The sequence below is a fragment of the Monopterus albus genome, unplaced genomic scaffold (assembly GCF_001952655.1).
Source record: "Monopterus albus unplaced genomic scaffold, M_albus_1.0 scaffold208.1, whole genome shotgun sequence".
NCBI lineage: Eukaryota > Metazoa > Chordata > Actinopteri > Synbranchiformes > Synbranchidae > Monopterus > Monopterus albus.
Genome location: NW_018128088.1, coordinates 386,619 through 407,682, shown reverse-complemented (window position 1 = coordinate 407,682; position 21,064 = coordinate 386,619). Strand labels below are relative to the sequence as shown.

The 21,064-nt window shown below is 40.1% G+C and overlaps 2 protein-coding genes across 7 annotated transcripts in view; one reads left to right on the top strand and one right to left on the bottom strand.

Annotated features, from left to right (window-relative positions):
* Positions 1-15,467, top strand: part of unc5cb (unc-5 netrin receptor Cb) — a 101,080-nt gene extending 85,613 nt beyond the window's left edge. For 2 of the 3 annotated variants that reach the window (XM_020618638.1, XM_020618637.1), the window contains 9 exons: positions 3,228-3,419; positions 4,933-5,295; positions 7,698-7,785; positions 7,908-8,079; positions 10,707-10,940; positions 11,644-11,793; positions 11,883-12,038; positions 12,754-12,932; positions 14,134-15,467. In XM_020618638.1, the coding sequence (XP_020474294.1) occupies positions 3,228-3,419; positions 4,933-5,295; positions 7,698-7,785; positions 7,908-8,079; positions 10,707-10,940; positions 11,644-11,793; positions 11,883-12,038; positions 12,754-12,932; positions 14,134-14,293 (1,694 nt within the window). In that variant the 3' untranslated portion in view covers positions 14,294-15,467. Of the gene's footprint in view, positions 1-574; positions 632-3,227; positions 3,420-4,932; positions 5,296-7,697; positions 7,786-7,907; positions 8,080-10,706; positions 10,941-11,643; positions 11,794-11,882; positions 12,039-12,753; positions 12,933-14,133 lie in introns of all 3 variants that reach the window. The other variant, XM_020618636.1, reaches the window with a different exon arrangement.
* A 99-nt stretch (positions 15,468-15,566) lies between these two features.
* bmpr1bb (bone morphogenetic protein receptor, type IBb) overlaps positions 15,567-21,064 on the bottom strand; it is a 46,349-nt gene continuing 40,851 nt past the window's right edge. For all 4 annotated transcript variants that reach the window (XM_020618641.1, XM_020618642.1, XM_020618639.1 and 1 more), the window contains 7 exons: positions 20,550-20,646; positions 20,321-20,465; positions 19,559-19,751; positions 19,025-19,322; positions 18,734-18,909; positions 18,535-18,665; positions 15,567-16,994 (listed from right to left, as the gene is read on the bottom strand). In XM_020618641.1, coding sequence (XP_020474297.1) covers positions 16,869-16,994; positions 18,535-18,665; positions 18,734-18,909; positions 19,025-19,322; positions 19,559-19,751; positions 20,321-20,465; positions 20,550-20,646 — 1,166 coding nt within the window. In that variant the 3' untranslated portion in view covers positions 15,567-16,868. The remainder of the gene's footprint in view (positions 16,995-18,534; positions 18,666-18,733; positions 18,910-19,024; positions 19,323-19,558; positions 19,752-20,320; positions 20,466-20,549; positions 20,647-21,064) is intronic.

Here is a 21,064-nt window from a genome sequence, read left to right as displayed (position 1 = left end):
TTTGTTTAGTTGTTTATGGATGTCCCAGGGACTCTGAATATTACGTGTGCTCGTGCACTGTCCCTGGCTGCCATTCTAGCCTGCTTTCCATTTCACTTTAACATTTAACCTGGCCAAAACTCCAGCGGTGGCCAAAAACATCTGTAGAACTTTTTTTCTCCAAATCTCTGTCCTTCAAAGTTTTTCCGTCCCCTGCTTTTGTTCCTTTATCCCACCCTCTCTATCCACCTTCTAGTAATAAATGCACGGCTGGTTCTATTGACTCGGTTGGACCCACACTTTACCTGGCCCCCATTTCTCTCACCTGCCCGCATTAGTCCTGCTGCTGAAGCACAAAGCCCAGTTGATGGATCACACCACTCCTTTGCAGAACCTCCATGTTTGCCTGTTCTGGTCATCCATCTCCATACACAGATCTTTAGAGCAGGGGCCAAATCAAGAAAGATCGCTTTCCAGCATCATCACTCCTACTCATGAGTTTGTTGCTGTCTCATTTGTTGATTTTGTTTTTCTGTTGGCTTAAATTTGATTTTCATCATCCCTCTCCCATCCACAATCCTTTCCTCTTTTCAAGGTTCCTTATATCAGAAGTCTTCTGAGGCAAAAGACAAGAGTGACATGGGAAATTCATGTGAGTTGTTTTTTATGTTTGTTTTGTTGTTGTTTTTTTTACTGTTATTTCTACATTTATTGTTTCTCTTATATCTATTATATGTTTCTCTTTGTCTTTAATCTTCTTTCTAGCAATAACGTCAGTGTCAGGTTGTCCACAAGGAAGTCACAGTCACTCATACTCCCAGATAAATCATATAAAAACACATAATGTTAACGGAATAAAAATACATTTGCCATTGTTTTTTCATGTTCAGCTATGTTACATGACTGCTGTTTCTTAACCTCTCTCTCTCTCGCTCTCTCCTGTTTCAGAGCATTTCCTGTTCTGTTTCTTCTTATAATGTCTTTGTTAGCTAGATACCTGTTTATACCCATGTTACTGTTCTCTAACTCGGAGCCGACGCTGCCCTTTACCCTGATGCTCCCCCTGAACTTCATTCTGACACTTTGCCGTTGACATCAGCTCAGGCGCTGAGTCCAGTGGAGAAGTTAACCCCACTGTCTTTCTCTCTTTACATCTGTAATACTTCTTCTGTATCTCACTCTCCCTCTGTAAATCTCTGCACCCTCACAAAAATGGAGTGTTCAGTAATCCCATTTCATTTCCATTCCTTGTACTTTTTTCCTTTTCGACAATGGCTCATGTTCAAAGGGATGTATTAATCTAAGCGATACATTTTAATGCATACACTTAGCAGGTTGCTGCCTTTATCATCAAAGCCTGGATGGAAGCTTGTTTGACTGAGGGGATATATGTTAAATAACAGTAGGGAAGCTTGGGAGAGGGAGCACAGTGAAATTACATTTTAGACTTTCATCACTGGCTCTCTGCTCTATTTTCTGTTTGCATCTGTGCTAGACGAAGGATAGGGATTAAGCCTAATGTAAATGAGGATATCTTAACACTCCTCTTTAATGTGATGTCTCTCTTAAGGCTAAATAGAGAGCTCCAGGTCCGTCATGTCCTTCCTGGAGACTGAAGGGGAATAATTACAGTATTAAATCCTCTGGCTTTATAACTGTTTATTACATCTTAACCTAAAGAAGTGATCCGCTTTTTCAAATCAACATGTTGATGCCGTCAAGCAATGCCCCTGAGAAGCTCATGCCATTTCAGGAGATATTCTCCAGAGACTCGTATAATGGATTTTAAGCTAAGTGTTGAATAATATACCTATACATAGAGTACATATATAATAACAGTATATTGTTGGATATATTGAGTATGGGATTAAAAATGTACATCTTCAGTTTTCACAAAAGCATTCTGCTTTTCTCCTTCATGTGAGGAATACAAGAAACACAGATTGAGTGCCATCTGTATCCCTGAGACACACAAGTCTAATTTACACAAATGCTTGGCCATCATGACTGTCTTTAACGTGCTGTGCATGGATTTATGGCAGATGCTGCCATCTACTGGTGCAGGTTCTCCTCCATTTGCATACTCAAATATTTCAAAAAACATGAATATCCCTTTATCAAAATACATTTATTCTCTTAATAATATGCTTCAGTTTTTGACTTTTTAAATAACCACTGACATGTACAGTTTGTATTCAGGCATTGAACAATGCACACCTTCAGGCTCACACACTATGTTGCCTCTAAAGAAAAGCTTTTGTCAACTTGGTGACAGTGAAGGATGTTTTTTACCAAACGAAGAGTTCGGACCGTCAGTATATGCATCTATTAAAAGGCCTGATCTATGTGAATCGGCGCATCTAACCGCTACTATAGCCATGCCAAGCCTACTAATCACAGAGGTTTCTCCAGCTGGAAAGTGGACGAAAGAGTCTTGGAGGGAGACAGATGAAAGAAATGCAGGCTACGTCTAGATCTTATCTGCAGTATGTAAGAACAAAGACAGAGACAGACTCTGAACTCCAACACAGAGCCATGGTAATTTGAAGATGAAAACCTCTATATCTCTGTCTTCAGAACTTTTGATCTCATTTCTGAGCCTGCTTGTTAGGACAGTGTGCCACTGAGTTGTACTATAGCAGCCATTCCTACTAATTGTACAGTTGTGTGCAGAGTTTATCATACGTTTTATCTTTTTATCATAATGATGCATGGTGTACAGTCCTCACACACAAGGCAATATGGCCTTTTACAAGAATATTAATCTCATTAACATGGGCATACAAGTCACTCTTACATATGGTATGTTTCACAGATATCTTCTTGTTTGTGTGCCTTTGAGTGTTAACACTAGTCAAAATTGAACATAATATACTGACAGTGACAAGGATGAAAGATTTAACAGTTACATGCATCATTTTCCCTTTTTAGTTTTGACAATTAAAAAGAGTGCCCCATATTAGTTCATCAGCAGTTTATTAGACTTTTTGCCACTGGTTCACCGTTAACTACACTGGAAAAAATAACAGGAGAAGCACTGTATGCATTTTTTCCCAATAGATGGTTATTAATATCCGGTACAATCTTAAACCAGGATATTATTCTGCTGATAATGGCTTCATCACAACTCCCCCGTATTAAGAAAAAAGCTTAATGCTTTTGATGTAAGCTTATGGGTTTTTAAAAGACATATTTCTCTTTGTGTGTTGTCCCTCTTCCCCAACCCCCTCCTCCTCCTCCTCCTCCAGTGGCCCCCACTACAGATGATGTAGCTCTGTATGTGGGCATTGTCATAGCAGTGATCATGTGCCTGGTTATCTCTGTCGTCGTGGCGCTCTTCATCTACAGGAAAAACCACCGGGACTTCGACTCTGACATTGTTGATTCCTCCGCCCTCAATGGAGGCTTCCAGCCGGTCAGCATCAAGACCGCTCGCAAAGGTGTGGCACAGGAGAGATTTAAGTGTCTCTGTATGTGTGTGTGTATATATATATATCTCATTTTAAAATCTTTTTATAATAACCCCTTTGTACACACCTACAGTAACAAAGAAAAGGAACAACAAAGAATAAAAGCTGCATGTTAAACAGAGTTAAAAAAACAGAAAAACTTAGTCTGACTAAAAATATTATAATTATAACAATATACAGTAATTTATATCAGTAAATATCTGAAACATTAGCAAGTAAAACTATGAAGTATTCAGTTCTACCTTGTGGTACTTAACAGGTTTGATATTCAGTGTATTTCAGTCTGCACCGGAAACAGAACTGAGATTATATACCCAGTACTATATGTCACACCTGTGTTGTCAGGCATTGGGAATTGCTTGCATTTGCAACCCATAGCATTAATCTGACAAGATATTTTTGACTCTGCAGCTTTGGCAGCATGAGTGTGAGTGATGATGTGAATGTAAATGTGCCCTTTTGACTGTAGATGAGCAGAGAGCTTGTGAGAGAAATACTGACAGCAAACAGCATGTTTGTGAGGGCATGGTGATGAAACTATTAAAATGCTTGTTGTTGTGATGGGAAGCCAAACTATGCCCCTTCATTAAGGCATAATAAGGGCAGACTGTATGTCGCATATTAAGCTCCAATTAGATTTGGGCTGGTGACGCAGGACTTAAAAGTACCACTGCAAGGATGAGCACAGGTGGCAGTGAGCTGGGTTAACAAAGCAGTTGCAAGCAACAGGCACTTTGACTGCAGAATGAATCCGAATGTGCAGCTCAACAGACTGGCTTACTTAAAAATGAAAACCCTGTAACTTGAGTTTTTTTTTTTTTTTTGGACTAGTCAAGTTAAGCAACATAAAACAGATCTTCGCACGCCCTTGAATGCATAACAGCTTTAATTAAACTACTTATCTACTGTACACTGCTATACCTATAGAGTAGATGATGATTTTATAAAGCATTAATTATAGTAGCATAAAGTCACTACAGTAGTACTACTACAAATATTGTACCACTACTGAAAAAGGATAACTATAATCTTTATTTGAATAACTTTTGTGAATTTCATTGGTAGAGAAAGTTGGAAAACAGAGAGGGGGTGGAGGTAGTGAAGAAGCTGGAAGAAAGTGAGCTCCCACTGCCCTCACACCTCCCACTCAGCCCAGCTATTGAACATTCATCCTTGTACCTACTGGATAAACTGAGTATTCTTGAAGCCATCTGTTGCTCATGAATCACAGCTGTGCCTATAACTTCTCTGACTGAGTAATGTTTCTTGGTAGTGAAGCTGACTTCCCTAATGAAAACAAAAAAAGAAAAACAAAAGAGTAAAGCCAGGCAGCAGTTTTACTGATTGCTGCCAGCAATTCATTTCCTTGGGGTTATTTTGGTTTTAAGTTACCACTTCTCCACATTCACAGTTGAAAAGAGTATATAATCACAATATTTCATTGGCTTTGCTGGACTGATGTCACTATCTTTTTTTGTTCCAGCTGATTTACTAACAGCACCCCCTGACCTGACCTCTGCAGCTGCCATGTACCGTGGCCCGGTATATGCTCTCCATGATGTGGCTGACAAAATCCCCATGACCAATTCCCCTCTGCTGGACCCTCTTCCCAACCTGAAGATTAAGGTGTACAACTCCTCAGGCTTAGTGACTCCACAGGATGACCTGGGAGGGGAATTTTCCTCTAAACTGTCACCTAAGCTACCGCACTGCCTGCTGGACAACAGTGACAGCACAATGGGTCATCGCACACAGACCCAGACGTTGCTCCGCACCAGGGATCCTTCATGCACTGCCCTGGGTTCCTTCAGCTCTCAGGGTGGACACCTCATTGTGCCCAATTCAGGTATTATACCAGAGAAAGAAAGTCTTTTCACATGTTGTGATTAGAGATGCATGTTATCACTTATTCAGTGGCTCTTCTTTCAGGTGCCTTTGACCTTTTCCTCACATCAGCATTTAGTAATAGTGGCCCCTTTCCTGTGTTCAGTATGTGAATGTGAGAACAATTACCTATACAGGTTTGTGCATACTGAAAGGATAAACTCCTCACAACAGTATAGCCTGACATGTAGAAGAGATCATCAATCAGATCTTCTCTCTGTGCTCCAAACAGGCCACTCTTCATGCATTCATATATGCTGATAATATTCTTAGCCCAGAAGTGGACACTCCAGATGTTTTTTTGGCTGGGAACAGTAACATCCTGATGTCCCTGATGGTTCCCTCACAACCTCACAGTGAGGAAAAGGCATCAGGAAATCACTGTGTCCCACCAAGACATTGTGGAGTGGTCGTTTCTTTAGCTCTTTAAGGGCACATAACACCCAACAAAACTGCAACTTTAGTATTTACACATTTTGTATGGATTAAGCAAATGAGATATGTTAACTATGATGGTCAGATTTGTTACTTTTAGACAGATCCTGGATAAATGTTTCCTCCAGCCTGTTTTCAGACTTCGTGCTACAGTAAGCTAAGCTCGCTGGCTGCTAGCTTTAGCTTTATATTTAGCAGATAAATATGAGAGTGCTATTGACCTTCTCATAAAGTCTCTGCAAGAAAGTAAATAATCATGTTTCTCAGATGGCAGTATATTTCCTAACATTTGCCCCATTATTGACTTGTTTCAACGATGCTGTCTGATTTCATGGGACCTTTAAAAAGAAAAACTCTCCTTAACACCAAACATGCCTAAAGTGATTTCCATGCCTTTAGTATATGACTTTTGGCCTGGAAAAATGACACTACTCCAATTAATAATCATCTTTTATTAACCAAAGTAATAACATTAGTGCTGTTTGTTTTTAACTCTAAATAATGCTTAATTAATGCTCGTATAGTGCTAGTATACGTGGAATAAAACCCACTATTGTATATATTCAAGGTAAGATTTTCCTCGGACTAAATAGTGTTCTACTCTATATGTTTGAGATCCGACCTGCCTCTCTTTACCATGGCCACCAAGAGTACCTTTAAACACACAAACATGACTGAAATAATATGCTAAACCATATGTAACCTATCAGCATATTTACCACACACAGTATGACAAGAGTTGATGGATACCTAAGGTGTGTGCACTACTGAAGGAGAGGTGTACTGTTTCAGGCAGCGTACATTAACTGTGCTCTCCTCACTTCAAACACATGTGGGCTGTGTGTAACATGCCACAGATGCATGTTGACAGGCCCAGACAAACTAGCAGTGACATTAAAGGACACGTTGACTTCTCAAGTTTCCCAAGTTATTCTTTTTGATTCCTGTAAAAATGTTTTCAGCTGCTGCCTGAGCTTACCCACCTCATCATGTTACATAGGCAAAAGGAAAGAAAAGAGCACATTTGATATTTGACCTGTTTGTGTGACTGGATAATGAAATATCCTGTGGCGCTGTCATTGTGGTTGTTTGGTATTTTGCATGTTTAAAGTGCATTTCACTTCGCTTTGAAGCTTTACTGTGAGGAAAAATGCCAGTCTGTGAGATGTCCCTTTGGCATAGTTGTGATTGCCTTGCTAGCTAGCAGAAGCAGCTGTCTGTCACTTTTTGAAAAGTTCAATACAAGGACATGGGAAATCAATAAGCTATCTGAGAATCCTCCTCCAGAGAGAGAAAGTGTGTGTGTGTGTGTGTGTGTGTGTGTGTGTGTGTGTGTGTATGAGGGACTGCATTAGGTGATAGTGTCTCAAAAAAACCACACATTGGATAGGACATCATATCAAATCAATTTGAGGTAGAAAATGTAAATCATGTGGGTTGCAGCAATATGAGAATGCTATGAAGAGGAGGGAGGTCATTGATTTTAGATATGAAATATCACATCGTTTCCTGATGCCATCGGAAAAGCCAGTACTGTGCCATAGTTTTAATATGTGGGGTTGAGGGGAACTGGGACTATTAATATGCTCTAAGAAAAGTAATTCTCACTTTTCACTGGGGCTTTAACTGCTCATTACTGTTATAGTACTGCATTAAGATATGCTAGCTACAAGTAAAACATTTAATATGTCCTTTTTGTATGCAAGTCTATTTGAGGGGGTTTGTTTTTTGATATGATAACATATTGTGCAGAGCATTTAGGTTTTTATTCTGGTCTAAAGTCTCTCTCTATGCTCTCATTGACTAAAAAAACTATTAAACAGTGTCATGACTGTACAAATAGCTGTAAAGACTTGTCTGGTCTACCTGACAGCTCACATCTCTAACAGTATGCCATTTTGTTTGTGTGTCTGTTACTGTACTTCCCAGGAGTGAGTCTGCTAATTCCAGCAGGGGCCATTCCCCAGGGCAGAGTGTATGAGATGCATGTGACAGTTCAGAGGAAGGACAATATGAGGTATACCACAGCAATGCCCCAGAACTGTGCTTACACCTGTCAGCTCTGGTATGTTGCACATGCAGCCAGACTGCTATCAAATTATTGTTAAACAGTGTGTGTTTTCTTCTGTGCATCTCCAGGCCCTCAGTGGAAGATGGCCAAACAGTGCTGAGCCCTGTGGTGAGCTGTGGGCCCCCTGGGGCCTTGTTGACTCGACCTGTCATCATCACCATGCACCACTGCGCCGTGTGTGACGGCCAACAGGACTGGCTGATCCAGCTCAAGAGTCAGTCACAGCAGAATCAGTGGGAGGTGAGGTGTGAAGTGCACAGTGAGAGCTGACCATGGTCAAGTTTGAAAATGTGCTGTTGAGAGTCATGTCAAGTATTATAATGATGTTTGCCACCCTAAATAAGATTCACAGAAGTATACTACTCATTAAATAATCTACACAGGATTTAGCTGGTTGGTTTCTGCTCAGCAATAAACAAAGACCAGAGGAAAGGTACTGTGAAAAGCAAAATGATGAAATGGCACAGGACAATAGATAGCATGTTGGAGGTGAGGGTATCAACTTCCCATGCTTTGTTTGTGCAGCTCAGCACTAGAGGAAACCCCTGTTGCAACCAGGTGCAGAAATAGTAAACCTCTGATAGTAGGGCTTGGGCTGGGACTGCTTGTTCCCCCAAACTATTTTCATGTGCCTTTCATGAATACCTATTTTTCTGTGTGAATGTGTGTGCGTGCGTGTTGTTTTTTGGAGCCCTGTGCCTGCAGGCTCCATCATTAACAGTGGTTTAAACTCACTCCTAGTCTTTCTCCCTTTTTCTCTTGTGTCACACACACACACACACACACACACACACACACACACACACACACTCAGAAACAGTCCAATTACCAGGAGGAGATCATTTTCAGAGAAACTATGCCACCACCCTCATGACAAAAATGGCTTTAAGCTTGTTATAAAAAGTTCAGTTGTCATTTCCTGCTCCAAAAATCTCTATGTATAGCACATCTCAGAAAATAATACGACAAGCCTTGTTGTAGGCATCTTTTTCTGTCAAGAGAGCCTTTTTGGGCAAGTTCTCGTTCCATGTGGTGTTTAATGAATTGTTATAGACAGAAGTGTGCTGAGACATGGTTAAAGTAGAAGGTGCTCAAAATATGAAACAACTAGCCATACCCATTTATGTAGTACGTTGTATTGCGTTGGTATTCCAGGTACTGCTTTGGACTGGTTTAGATCTTATCTGACTGACAGGATTTTCCGCCTTGATGGATATGTGTCATTTGAATTTGTCTGTATAGGTGTTTGGTCGAAATGAATGAATGAAGATATAAATTATAATGAGAGTGCACTACCAGGGTAGGGAAAATGTTGAAGAACTATTTGGAGTCTATATAGTAATATAGGCCAGTCAGATATTGGAAATCCAACAGCCTAGAGTATATTTAATATATGGCCTTCATTGTGCTTGTCACTGAATATTGGCTTGAATAACAACATTTTCAGGAAGTCTTTGTGCAATCTCCACTGCTGATGTGATGATATGACTTATGGAGAAGGGGGGAAAAAACCTGCCAGACTGGGCCCACGTGTCTTTGTGACATTGATGAATTACTTGGGGGTAGTCAATAAATCTGTATTTTTAAGGAAGAAATAACTATTGATTACATCTCTGACCTGTCATAAATGCAGATGGTAATATCCAATGTGGATAAGCGTTTTTTTATAAGCTACTCTTCCCACTAAGGCCAGCTTCCATGCTGTGTGTGTGAAATATTACTTTCTGTGACATGCTCTGTCAAAATGTGCAGCAGAAATGGAAGAGATGAGCTCCTCTGAAGAAGTAATTCTCACACACACACACACACACACACACATATATATATATATACATACACACACACACACATCACCACCCAGTGAGAATAATCAGTTCAGTTGGCATCCAGGATGCTACCACCAGCCCCAACACACACGCACCACTCAACTGCATGCACATTATGACTGAGGAGACATGGTGTTTTGATGCTGATGAAGACAGCAGGTCATATAATTAGGAACATGTGGGGCTTTCTGCTTCAGTAACTCCCCTAAATAGACGTTTCCTTCTGCACCTCTCAAAAGATTACAGCTGATGATTGCAGTCAGAAATTTGCAAATAATTTATTATATGAATGTTTGAGTATGTGTGTTTGCATGTTTGTGCCTGCACATATACTGTATGTATGAAGCAAAACACCTCCTCTTCCACTGTGTTTTCTAGTGTGTTCTAATTATCCCCCAACAAGGAGTCCCAGTACCATTCCCCAGGAGCAGTTAAAGAGCCATAATGCTGCTGTTAAACAGCCTAGCTCACAATAAAATTCTGTAATTCCTCTTCTGTCTCTCATAATAGGCTGAATTTATGCCAATGTGTTGCTCATAGGAATATTTGGATTAGAGAATGAAAGAGCAAATATTAAGAAAAAGGGTAAAGGTACAAAGGGAAGGAGAGAGAGAGAGAGGGGGCCCTCCTCAAACCAGACAGACTCAATGAAAGAGAAAGCTGTCCTTGCCTTGGTGCTTTTATAGGGGTCGACTACAAATGGTATGGACACTCACACTTTCATTACTTAACATAAACAATGTCAGACATTATTAATACACACTTAAGTGTAATTTCTAGAGCACACAGCTTAAATGGCCTTTCTCTGTTAAAATGAAGTTTAAAATCAGTTCAGTAACAACTGAAAGAAATCAAATGATGTCACTTAAATGAAGGATTGAAAGAGCTGAACATGAACAGAGACAGGACAGATCCAGGTTTCATTTTTATACTTTTTATACTGCTTATTGCAATCAGTTCTACATGGAGTAACAGGTTTCAGGTTGTTTTTTTTCATTGCCTTATTATATCCCACACTTTTTCTTCCTGTCCACACTGTAGGATGTGGTGATTGTAGGAGAAGAAAATTTCACCACACCATGCTATATCCAAATGGATGATGAAGCCTGCCACATCTTGACAGAAACGCTGGGTACCTACTGCCTCGTGGGCCAGTCTCTTAGTGCTGCCACCATTAAGCGTCTCAAGCTAGCCATCTTTGGCCCTGTCACCTGCCCTGCCATGGAGTATCACATCAGAGTCTACTGCCTGGACGACACACAGGACGCTCTCAAGGTAAATATGCAGCATGTTGCAACCAAGAGCGTTTGTTCTTTTGTCCCTTTGCGTTTGCAAAAAGGGTATGTGGCAGAAGGTGTGTGTTTGTAAGCATTAATGATGTTTGTTTAACATTGGTTGTGAATTGTTAGTGTGTGTGTGTGTGTGTAGGCATACTGTAGCTAGCAGATGAGGTGTGGGAGGCAGAATGAGAAATCTTTGTGTTGGTGTGTCAATAAGAGGAAGGCAAGCGATTGCATTTGAATAGCGTCAATGCTCCTAGAAAGATGCAGCTGCTATGCCAAAATAAGCCACATTTATTACTGTATTCTACTGTTGTCTCCTCTCCTCAACTCCATGTAATACCTCCATCTACCCATATAGAGGAAAGATAAGGAAGGATCATTATACTGAGCTGGGATATTGAACATGGTTAATAAGTTTGGGAAAGGGTAATGAGAAGTGATAGTGATCCTGCTGTAAGGACATTGAAACTGGTTTCAGATGGCAGGTCTAGATGCAGGTTCATAAAACCCTGAGAGTAGGTGTTGAAAATACTATTAAAAAGGGTTCATTTATAAGTTTTCATCAGAGCATTTGCAGCAACCTGCAGCAAGAAGTATACAAGAGTTTAGAGCAGCACAAATGTAAGCTAAGTAAAAGAGTTATGAGGTCAGTATGCATGGTTTCATACACTAATCAACTGAGCTTTTGTATTTAGGAAGTCCTACAAATGGAGAAGCAGATGGGTGGAAAGTTGCTGGATGAACCAAAGACTCTCAACTTTAAAGACAGCACCCACAACCTGAGACTTTCCATCCACGATGTCCCCCACATGTTGTGGAAGAGCAAACTACTAGCCAAGTACCAGGTAAAGTGGTTATTTACTCTTAAACACTAAACAATGTCTCATACACAAATGGTCAAGTAACATCCTCTGCCTTCTACCCACAATTGCAGGAGCTTTCCTTTCAGCAAGTGTGGAGCGGTAACCTCCACTGTTGCTTTACCCTGGAGCGCTTCTCTGCCAGCACAGTGGACCTGGCCTGTAAGATATGTGTGCGTCAAGTGGAGGGAGAGGGACAGATTTTTCAGCTGGACACCACACTGTCAGAGGTAGAGTCTGATACTTTCTGTACTGTAAGTCTTACATTTAATTTGATCATCTTAAAAGAATCGTTTTTCTTGTTCAGGTATGAGCAATGCATCAGTGTGACTCTTGTCACCTGGAATTTTGCATTTAGAGATCATTCATTTCCTTCACCATTCCATCCTTGTCTGTTTCCTCATCCCTCTTTTTTCAATGTTAGCAAAGATTGACAGGGTGAAGATGAGGAGTCTTGTCCCCGCAGCCTTCATATAGTCCTCCTGATGTCAGGTCAATGCAGAGCAGAGAGGAGCTGAGGGGGAATAATCACCCTCCAGCCGGCCTGTACTTGCTTTACAAAATTCATCTGGCCAGGAGAATAGATCTTGAGGGATGGAAGAACTCTCAGGCTTTGTGCTCAGTAATGAGATGAATTACAGTACAGAGTTCTCTCCCTGCTTGGCCTTAGTTCATTTATCTCTTGGCTTTGCTCTTGTTACTGTAGCCAGACCTCCAGCATTTAATCCTCCAGATGTATGTAGCTGAAAATCACTCGGCTTACAGCGATAAATTGCCAATAAAATGAATGTCTACATTTTATAGAATCAGACATTTTCTGTGCATCCATTTGAGCTACATCGTTTCATTTTGTGAGATACTGTCAAATTATGTCCCTGCAGCCTGAAATCTGCCAAGTTTCAGTCTATGTCGCCCCCCCCCCCTTCTGTTTCTCTGAATGTGTAGGATTCTCAGAGTATTGACACTTCTCTGCTGGACCCTGCCAGTAACATCACCACGCTGGTGGGGCCTAACGCCTTCCGCATCCCAGTCTCCATTCGACAGAAGCTGTGTGGCAGCCTGGATGCACCACAGACCAGGGGAAATGACTGGAGGATGTTGGCCCACAAACTTAACCTTGACAGGTGGGTAGAGAAAGAGAGAAGCCAATGAGGAAACAAGAGAGATGGTGACTCAGATTTATGTCCTTAGTGGTCACAGTCTGGCCACAGAAAGAGACTGTCATCAGGCTTTGCTCGGTTTTGAACAAGGGTAAATGAAAAATGCTAAATGAATAAAAATATACACAATCTCCCCCTTTAAAAAAAATGTTGGATATGCAAATTTTATAGCCAAAACATTTTTTCCATTATAGGGAGTCAATAAGATCACGTAAAACTGTAGATAGCTTCTCTTTTTTATTCGATTATGATTGTTCTTTAGGAATGGGACTCACTTTGATAAGCATCTGTCGAATTGAGATTAATTGAGCTGGACTGAACCAAGACAAACAGAAAGACAAATATGCTCCTCTTTTCAAAATGTCACCCTGGGGTTTTTGATATGTGTGTGATGGAGGTGCAGTCCGTGTCCATTTTTAAGGTCCTGGCTCAGCACGGCGGCCTTATCATAGGCAGCAGGGGACGCGTATGACAGTACAGAGTGATGACACATAACAGTAGTTTATTCATATTGCTCATTTACCAATTTGTTTAAAAAAAAAAAAAGAAAAGTACAGGACTTAATGTGTTTGAGTTTCAAAAACCGATCTGAAAAATAATTTACCACACAGACATTTTTTAACTGTGAATCTGCGTAATCAGCCACTCATTTGCCTTTTCTTGCATTTCCACTTAACTTTACATAATTTATATATTTATTTTCTGTGCTCCACTCATCTCAATAAAACTTTATTGTAAATGACAAAACCCAGCACCTCTTTGCAGTAAGAACAATGCAACCCAGATGAAATACTTTGCAACCTGAAGAGCTCTCTTAAATAAAAAAAAAAGGATAATTATCGGGGAAAACCTGAAAGCCAGTGGATAAAAAAAAAAGATCATTGATTATCATACTGTGAAAACATACTGTACAGTACAACAAAACAAAGTACACTCCTGGTCAGGTTCAGCAAAATAAGTAGTTACAAAGCCTGTTACTATCAGTGGATTGTATTATAATTTTATTTTTATCCCAAGCATAAGAAGAATGAAACCAATTCATTTTATAAACAAATGCGTTCCCGTCTATGTTAAACTATAACCTCACCCAACCTGCCAAAATAATACCTCAGTCTTAATTACTGGTCTAATACCTATCCCTCTCTGTTTCACCACATTCATTTAGGTATCTTAACTACTTTGCCACCAAATCCAGTCCTACGGGAGTGATCTTGGACTTGTGGGAGGCCCAGCATTTTCCTGATGGCAACCTTGGTCGCCTTGCACAGGTACTGGAGGAGATGGGACGCCATGACAGCCTTGTTCCTGCAGTGACTGAGCACTGACACCTGCTCACCAGTGAGTGTGACATTCCAGGGAGGGAGAAGACATAAAAAGCTAACAAGATAGGGGATGCCCAAAAGCAGGCGAGTCATTTGGCATCACGGTGACAAATGCACATACAGTACACACAGATGCTGCATGTGGGTACACTCAAAGCATAGAAACAGCTAGGTCTACTCAGCTATGACCTAGTTAAACACTGGCAACAAAGGGTATAAAACCTGGAAGGTAAACAAGAATTTCTGCCAGTCATTTCTCTCTGGTTGTTCCTCTGTCTTGCTCTCTGGTACAACTTGATATTTTTGGCTCTAGTTTCCTTGGAAACTAGCTGTCCAGTATTTGAATGGACTTTGCGAATATGTGGACAATTTCCCTGCCATAGACAACAATCTGAAGAGAGACACACACTATAAGAGGTCAAGGAATCAAAAGAGCAAGGCCTGGATCAGAGGAACTATCCCTCAGTCTTCAGAATCAGTCTCCATAGAAACTCCATGGGTGAGTATATGTTCTGTGATAACATAGTATTTAATAATATGCCTATTTATACATATCTTTTTTTGCATTTTAATGCTGCCGGTTTGGGAATACTTTGCAGTATTCTCACATTTTTGTTTTCCTTTCATTATGTTGGACTGTATGATAGCACCTTCTGGTGGACTCTGGCAGTAATGGCTTATTTTGTCAGCCACATTTTCATGTACAGAAGGAAACCAATGATGTAACCACATTGCAGCTTAGCATTGCTGTCATTAAGAACTATTAATTTTTTTTATTCATATTCTATGTAATTACTGAGTTTCAATTGTCTTACTTTTACACTTTTTTGTAGTTCTTTAAGTTGCATCATTATAATTTTTCATTACTTGCCTTTTTTTTTTAAAATCGGTCATTTGGCTTAAATCACCCATGTGCTGCCTCTAAAATAGAGGGCTGTCAATATTATTTTCCCAAACTGACTACAATTCCTGACTGATGATCGATATGCCAGGCATAAACTGGTAGTGTTGAAAAGGGAATTAAAAAGTATATTTTTGTAGGACCAATGCAAATGAATACAACTGCTTTTTACCAAATAATTGATAAACAGTGTATGAAGTTAAATTTAATACATAATGTGATCATCTAAGTATCAAATGGCACTTCAAGAAGTGCCATTTATTGTGTTGAGAACTGAACGACAGTCATGTTGGAGGAGATTTTACCTGTATTTGTACATTAATGACAGAAGCCACTGATGATGTGATAACACCAACTCTGTGCAGAAAATTTTGTGATAGTTGTAAATGCAACATTCCTTTGATGCAGCAGCACTTGTGACTGTTCAAGTGTTTTGGTTTGTTGTTTTTTTTTTACAGCAGTTGTCCCAGTTTTTGTAAAGCCGTCTATGCAAACTTTGCATCTCTTTGAAACAATCTTTACATTCTCAGTGGGCTAGCCTTTGCATTTCCTAGTTGTTCAGCTTCATGATTATTATTGTGTATAGTGAGAATGTAGACTCTCTTTCTGGCACTCATAATGTTCCTTGCTTGCATTTCATCTGTCAAGTTATTGTACAAAGTGTAAGAAAGAATTTTTAAGACTAATAATAAATTATATTTATATACAATATTGAAAATTGAGCAGAAAGTATTTTTGTTTGAATTATGAGCTTGAGTAAACAAATCTTGCATCAGTGTTTGATAAAAATAGCCTTCAAAACACAATTGATGTATTAGGGAATGTTATCCACATCCACTCATACACTGATGAGCACATATATACAGATTAAATAAGCCATATGCCATGGTGGTAGGCAATAATTATTAATAGAGTTCAGCTCAAGTACAGTATTTACAAATGAACTGTAAGTGGAATGAAGAGTTCCAGTCCATCAGCGATATAACTGTTTAACCCAGAGGTCTTAGTTTCATGTTGAAATAAAAAGTCCTTTGAAATACTGTACAGAAAAATCTATTTCTGCCTTAAATGCTTTTTTCATGAATTTATGCTGAACTATGTTTTGCTATAGTAACATCTGACAATGAGCTCAATGAGCTTGACGTTTCTTTGGATGGACAACAGTCTGTATGGATAGAACTGACACTGAACATAAAAAATAGTTTACAATCTGCTGTGATAGTACAACGTGCAGTGACTGAGTCCAAAAACATAAGGCAGCTGTGACAGTACAAAAGACTGCACATGGAATACTGCTATATGGCTTTATAAAAGCAGGGCAGGAGCTTCCTCTGTATAGCACTGATAAGAGGGATTTTTTTAGTCTTCTTCTGTAAGGCTCCCAGTTTGCCTGCTCACCTGCATAGTCTGGACCTGGCAGCTACCCAGCTTTCACAGAAAGCACAATCTGAACACTTGGTCTGAGACAGAGGTGACTCAGGCAATGGGAGGTCAGATCTCCCCTGACCCAATAAATCTTGCCTCATTTTTTGGGTCCCTGTCCACCATTACCTCCACCACTCATCCTCCCTGTCAGGTTCCTTTGTCTGATCATTCACAGTCTCTTTTTTCCCTTTCTGGCCACTGTAAAGTAAGTGGCACTGTGCCAGTGGCAGTATCGAGTCTCTTGACTCAGTGTCACAGTTTGATGTCTTGGGACTCTAACATCTTCGCCAGGTTCTTCTTCACCCTCAGGGCTGTGAGACGAGAGGCTGGGTTGTGAGCCCAGCATTCCGACATCAGTTTTGCCATCTGTCGTAGACACTGAAAAGACATGGGTAAATATTAGGGGTGGAATAGTTCACAGGATTCATTATTTGGTTCGTGGTTTTAGGGTCACGGTTTTTGTTTTGGCTAGATACGTTTTTGGTAAAGCGAGGGGAGGGCACTTTTTTTTATTTGTCAAATTTTGGCTCTTACTAGTTAACTAATAAGGTCAAAGTGGCTTTAACATTTTGGCCTTTACTAGTGAGCATTTAGATTCTCACTAGTTAATTCCTGCTTGACTAGTCAACATGTCAGCGCTTTTGCACCTCACTAGTTAACCTGAAAAACTTTCAGCATTGCTGGTGCGATTCAGAGGGCGACTAGTGTGTCAAAAATCTGACTATTTGGGACTTTGGTGCTACTAGTGTGGCACCTGGCATTACTAGTACGGCTTCTGTTGGAACTAGTTGGACAAAATAATACAAGAATAAAAGTGGCTAAGGGTTTTTGTTCAACGAGCAAGACAATGTCAAACTAGTGCTGACAAAGATCGAACTAGTGGAGGAAACTGATATCAGCGATATGGAATAAATGCTCTAAAGGCTTGCCATAAGCTTGAGGTCTATTTTGGTTCCTCTGGCACATTTAGTGAAGCGTAATCTCCAGAAACTTCAGGTTAAAATCACTCAGAACTATTGCTAACTGTTGCTAACTTTTTAGTGGTATCTGTTCAGGCTATGCAGCTCTGAGCATTTGGTTCCACTTTCCCCACTCTGGGGAAAATCAATTAATAAACTTGTTCAAAAAAACATGAACCACCGTTTAAACTGTTTTTGTCCTGTACATTTTTTGCTGATGGACAGACATCTGTTCTGACCACACTTTCAGTGTGAACTCCCAGTAAATCTGTAGCAGACCAAAACAACAGCGGCAGATCCTGTAACTGTACCTGGTCTTCTGCGCTTGTCCTGTACAAGACTGACTGCAACTCATCCATGCCCATAAGTTTCACTGGGTACATCTCAACCCATTTCAAATGAACCAAACAAAACATACATGCCCTGAACCGTGAACTGTTCCACTCCTAGTACATATACAAGAGAATACAACACTACTTGTAACTTTAGTGTTTAAAAAGTGCAAGAAAACATGCGTATCACTCTTTATAAAAGGAGTTTGTAAGTTGTGATCATTTCTATGATTAATAACTTATAAGCCATTTTTAAGAACAACTTTGGGGTTTGCAAGATACATTTCTGTGCAGGGTACATATTCTCCAGCATAACATTTCTGTCTTTATCTTTAATTAATTTGGAAGATGTCTCCAATGGATGATTGACTATTTCAGTGAATTTATTAACAACTTACTAACATTTAAAACGCAAACCCGATGGTTGTTTTTTTTTTAAATGCAAGAATCCTACTACTCTTGACTCTTTCACTTCCTAATAAGTCACTTGTCTGTGAGATTAAAAATGTGGAGGAAACTATATGATATACAAACCAATTAGAAATTTTCAGCTACGTGTTACTCTTCATTAAGTCTCTTAGGAATCATGCATTGTTAGAAAGTGGTATCAAAAACCATTTAGAATACCTCATCACTGCTCCACCGATTAGCAAATGAAGGTCTTTGTTTCTTAATGCAGACGACTTCTCTCATGTCCTCATAAGAAGGATCAGTGGGCACAAGGTCATGATAGGGCAGCTGATATTCTTCTACTATGCCTGTAGGAAAAACAGATATGTCAGTGGGATTATTAAGAAAACAGACATATGTAGATGTTTTTGCTGACCTCCAGAGATGCAGCATCGGGCCATCTCCCAAACAATGAGGCCAAAACTATACATGTCAGCCATTATAAATGACTGGAAGTAGCTTCTGTTCAGAGTCTCATCCAACACTTCAGGTGGCATGTAGCGCTTTGTACCAACTCGTAGGTTGAGAGGGATATCCACCTCATTGGTGTCACTGAGACGCGGAGGAAAAAAAAGGAAATGGGTTAAAGGTATTTCTGCATGTTTCAGGTAAAATCCAAAACTCCTAAACTTAAGATGTGCTCAAATGTGCAAAATCCCTGTTGTACCTGTTAAACTTTACAGCTAGCCCAAGGTCTGCTATACAGCAGGATCCGTTCTTTTTAACCAGTATGTTTTTACTCTTCAGGTCTCTGTGTGCGATGGCTGGTTTACCCTGTGTGCCATAGATCTCTGTGTGCAGGTGACAGAGGCCTGATATGGAGGAGTAGGCCAGTTTCAGCAGAGCCTTGACATCTAAGCTGTTGGACTTGAGGTAGTCATATAAAGATCCATTCTCATGGTAGTCTGTGATCAGGTAAAGCTGAGTCCATGAGCCAGTTCCTTTAATGTCAGCTGCTATGAATCCTGGGGGTTGGAAAGTGGGGATGTTAGGATTGAAAATGCACAAGCCCATAAAAAATATCACATGACTTTGGTCACTTCTGGGAACATTTCACTGACTTGCACTCAGGCCCAAAGGGTTCATTCTAAGCTAAACCCTGTGAGAGAAAAGTTAGTTTTGTATATAGTTGACTCACGCTTTAAAGACGAGTACATATATCACCATTCAGTAACTCCTTGTACTTGTTAATTTCCTTTACCGAGTATATTGTCATGTCTCATCAGGAAGGTCTGATATATTTCTGTCTCTCTGAACCAGCTCTCCTCCTCTGTGGTGAAGAAGACTTTGACAGCCACTCTCTCTCCTCTCCATCTGCCCATCCACACTTCTCCGTACCGGCCTTTCCCAATCTGCTTAACCATCTGAATCTGCTTGGCAATTGTGCGCTGCACCTGACAGCAGGTTATTGGGGGGGAAAAAAATGTTATTTACCTTAAATCTTTTTGCATATTTTAACATCTTAATAGAAATATAGAAAATTGGAACATAATCATTACAGTTACTGTGTAACAACTTGTGCAAAACTTCCTTTGCTGGCGCTTTTTGCTATTAGCTCTTCTACCATGGAGGAAACTTAAAACTACAGGTAAATTTTAAGCTATGGGTGCCTTCTATCGATATGTGCAAAACTATAGTTAGGTGAAAATTTAGTATGATAGTTTGTCCACCTTCTGTGGAAGTGATTACAAATTTTACAAAATGAATGATGACAAACTTTGTTATGGTTGCACGTATGTGAAAATGTGAAAGGTTTTTTTCTTACAAATGTATAACAGTGGAAAAGAGATGATCACAATAAACAATGTAATTATCTCTTGGCCATTTTGCATTAGATATTAATAATAATAGTATGAAAGAGATTTCAACCATATTGCCTATCCCAAGCTGGAACTGAAAGAGTGATTTTAATTGTACAGACTGGGTTTGAGGAGTTGAGACAAATGCACTGCTCTTTTCTTACCAGTAGAGGGAGCCCTGACCCCGAGCCAGACCCGATGCTGCGGGACTGCTCCATCAGGTCTTTCAGAGACTCTCCAGGGGGGATGTAGGTCTCATCCTGCTCCAAATCAATACTGTAGTGTGGCCGTGACTCTTGGCGCTTGTGTCTGGTGCAAAGAGGTGATGTAATGTTAACTAAGTGCACATCAGGAAGTGTGAATTATTTCATAGGTTTATATCAAGTTTCTTACCTGAAGTAGCAGAAGACGAGGATGAGACCAAGGATGATGATGCAGACTACGGCTGAAATCAAGGGTGCCACGTTCTGCATACTGCTGTCCACATAATCTAGAAAATTGGAAGATATGTCAATTTCATGTAACTTTTTATTTACAATTCCTACATGTGAAAAATTCTGGTCTGAGTGAGAAGTCAATAAAAATAGAAGTGATTAATAGATGCTGACAGTCATTTGTTCACTGTTATCAACATCTTTCTAATTTTCTATTGGCAGGGACACACTCCTTTCCCCCTCTCTCTAACCCTGCCCAAGCAGTGATCAATCACATCCCCTTCCTGAATCTCACATATCAGGTGTCACACTGACAATACTACAGAAACCCCAGAGGCCTAAAGCAGCTCTGGAGCTCGAGCCTTTCTGTCATGTTCCTGTCAATCAGACACACACAAACACAAAAGAATGAATACAGGAGATACTTCACAGTGTACAAAGAACCACACACACACGGTAACACAAAAACACTGC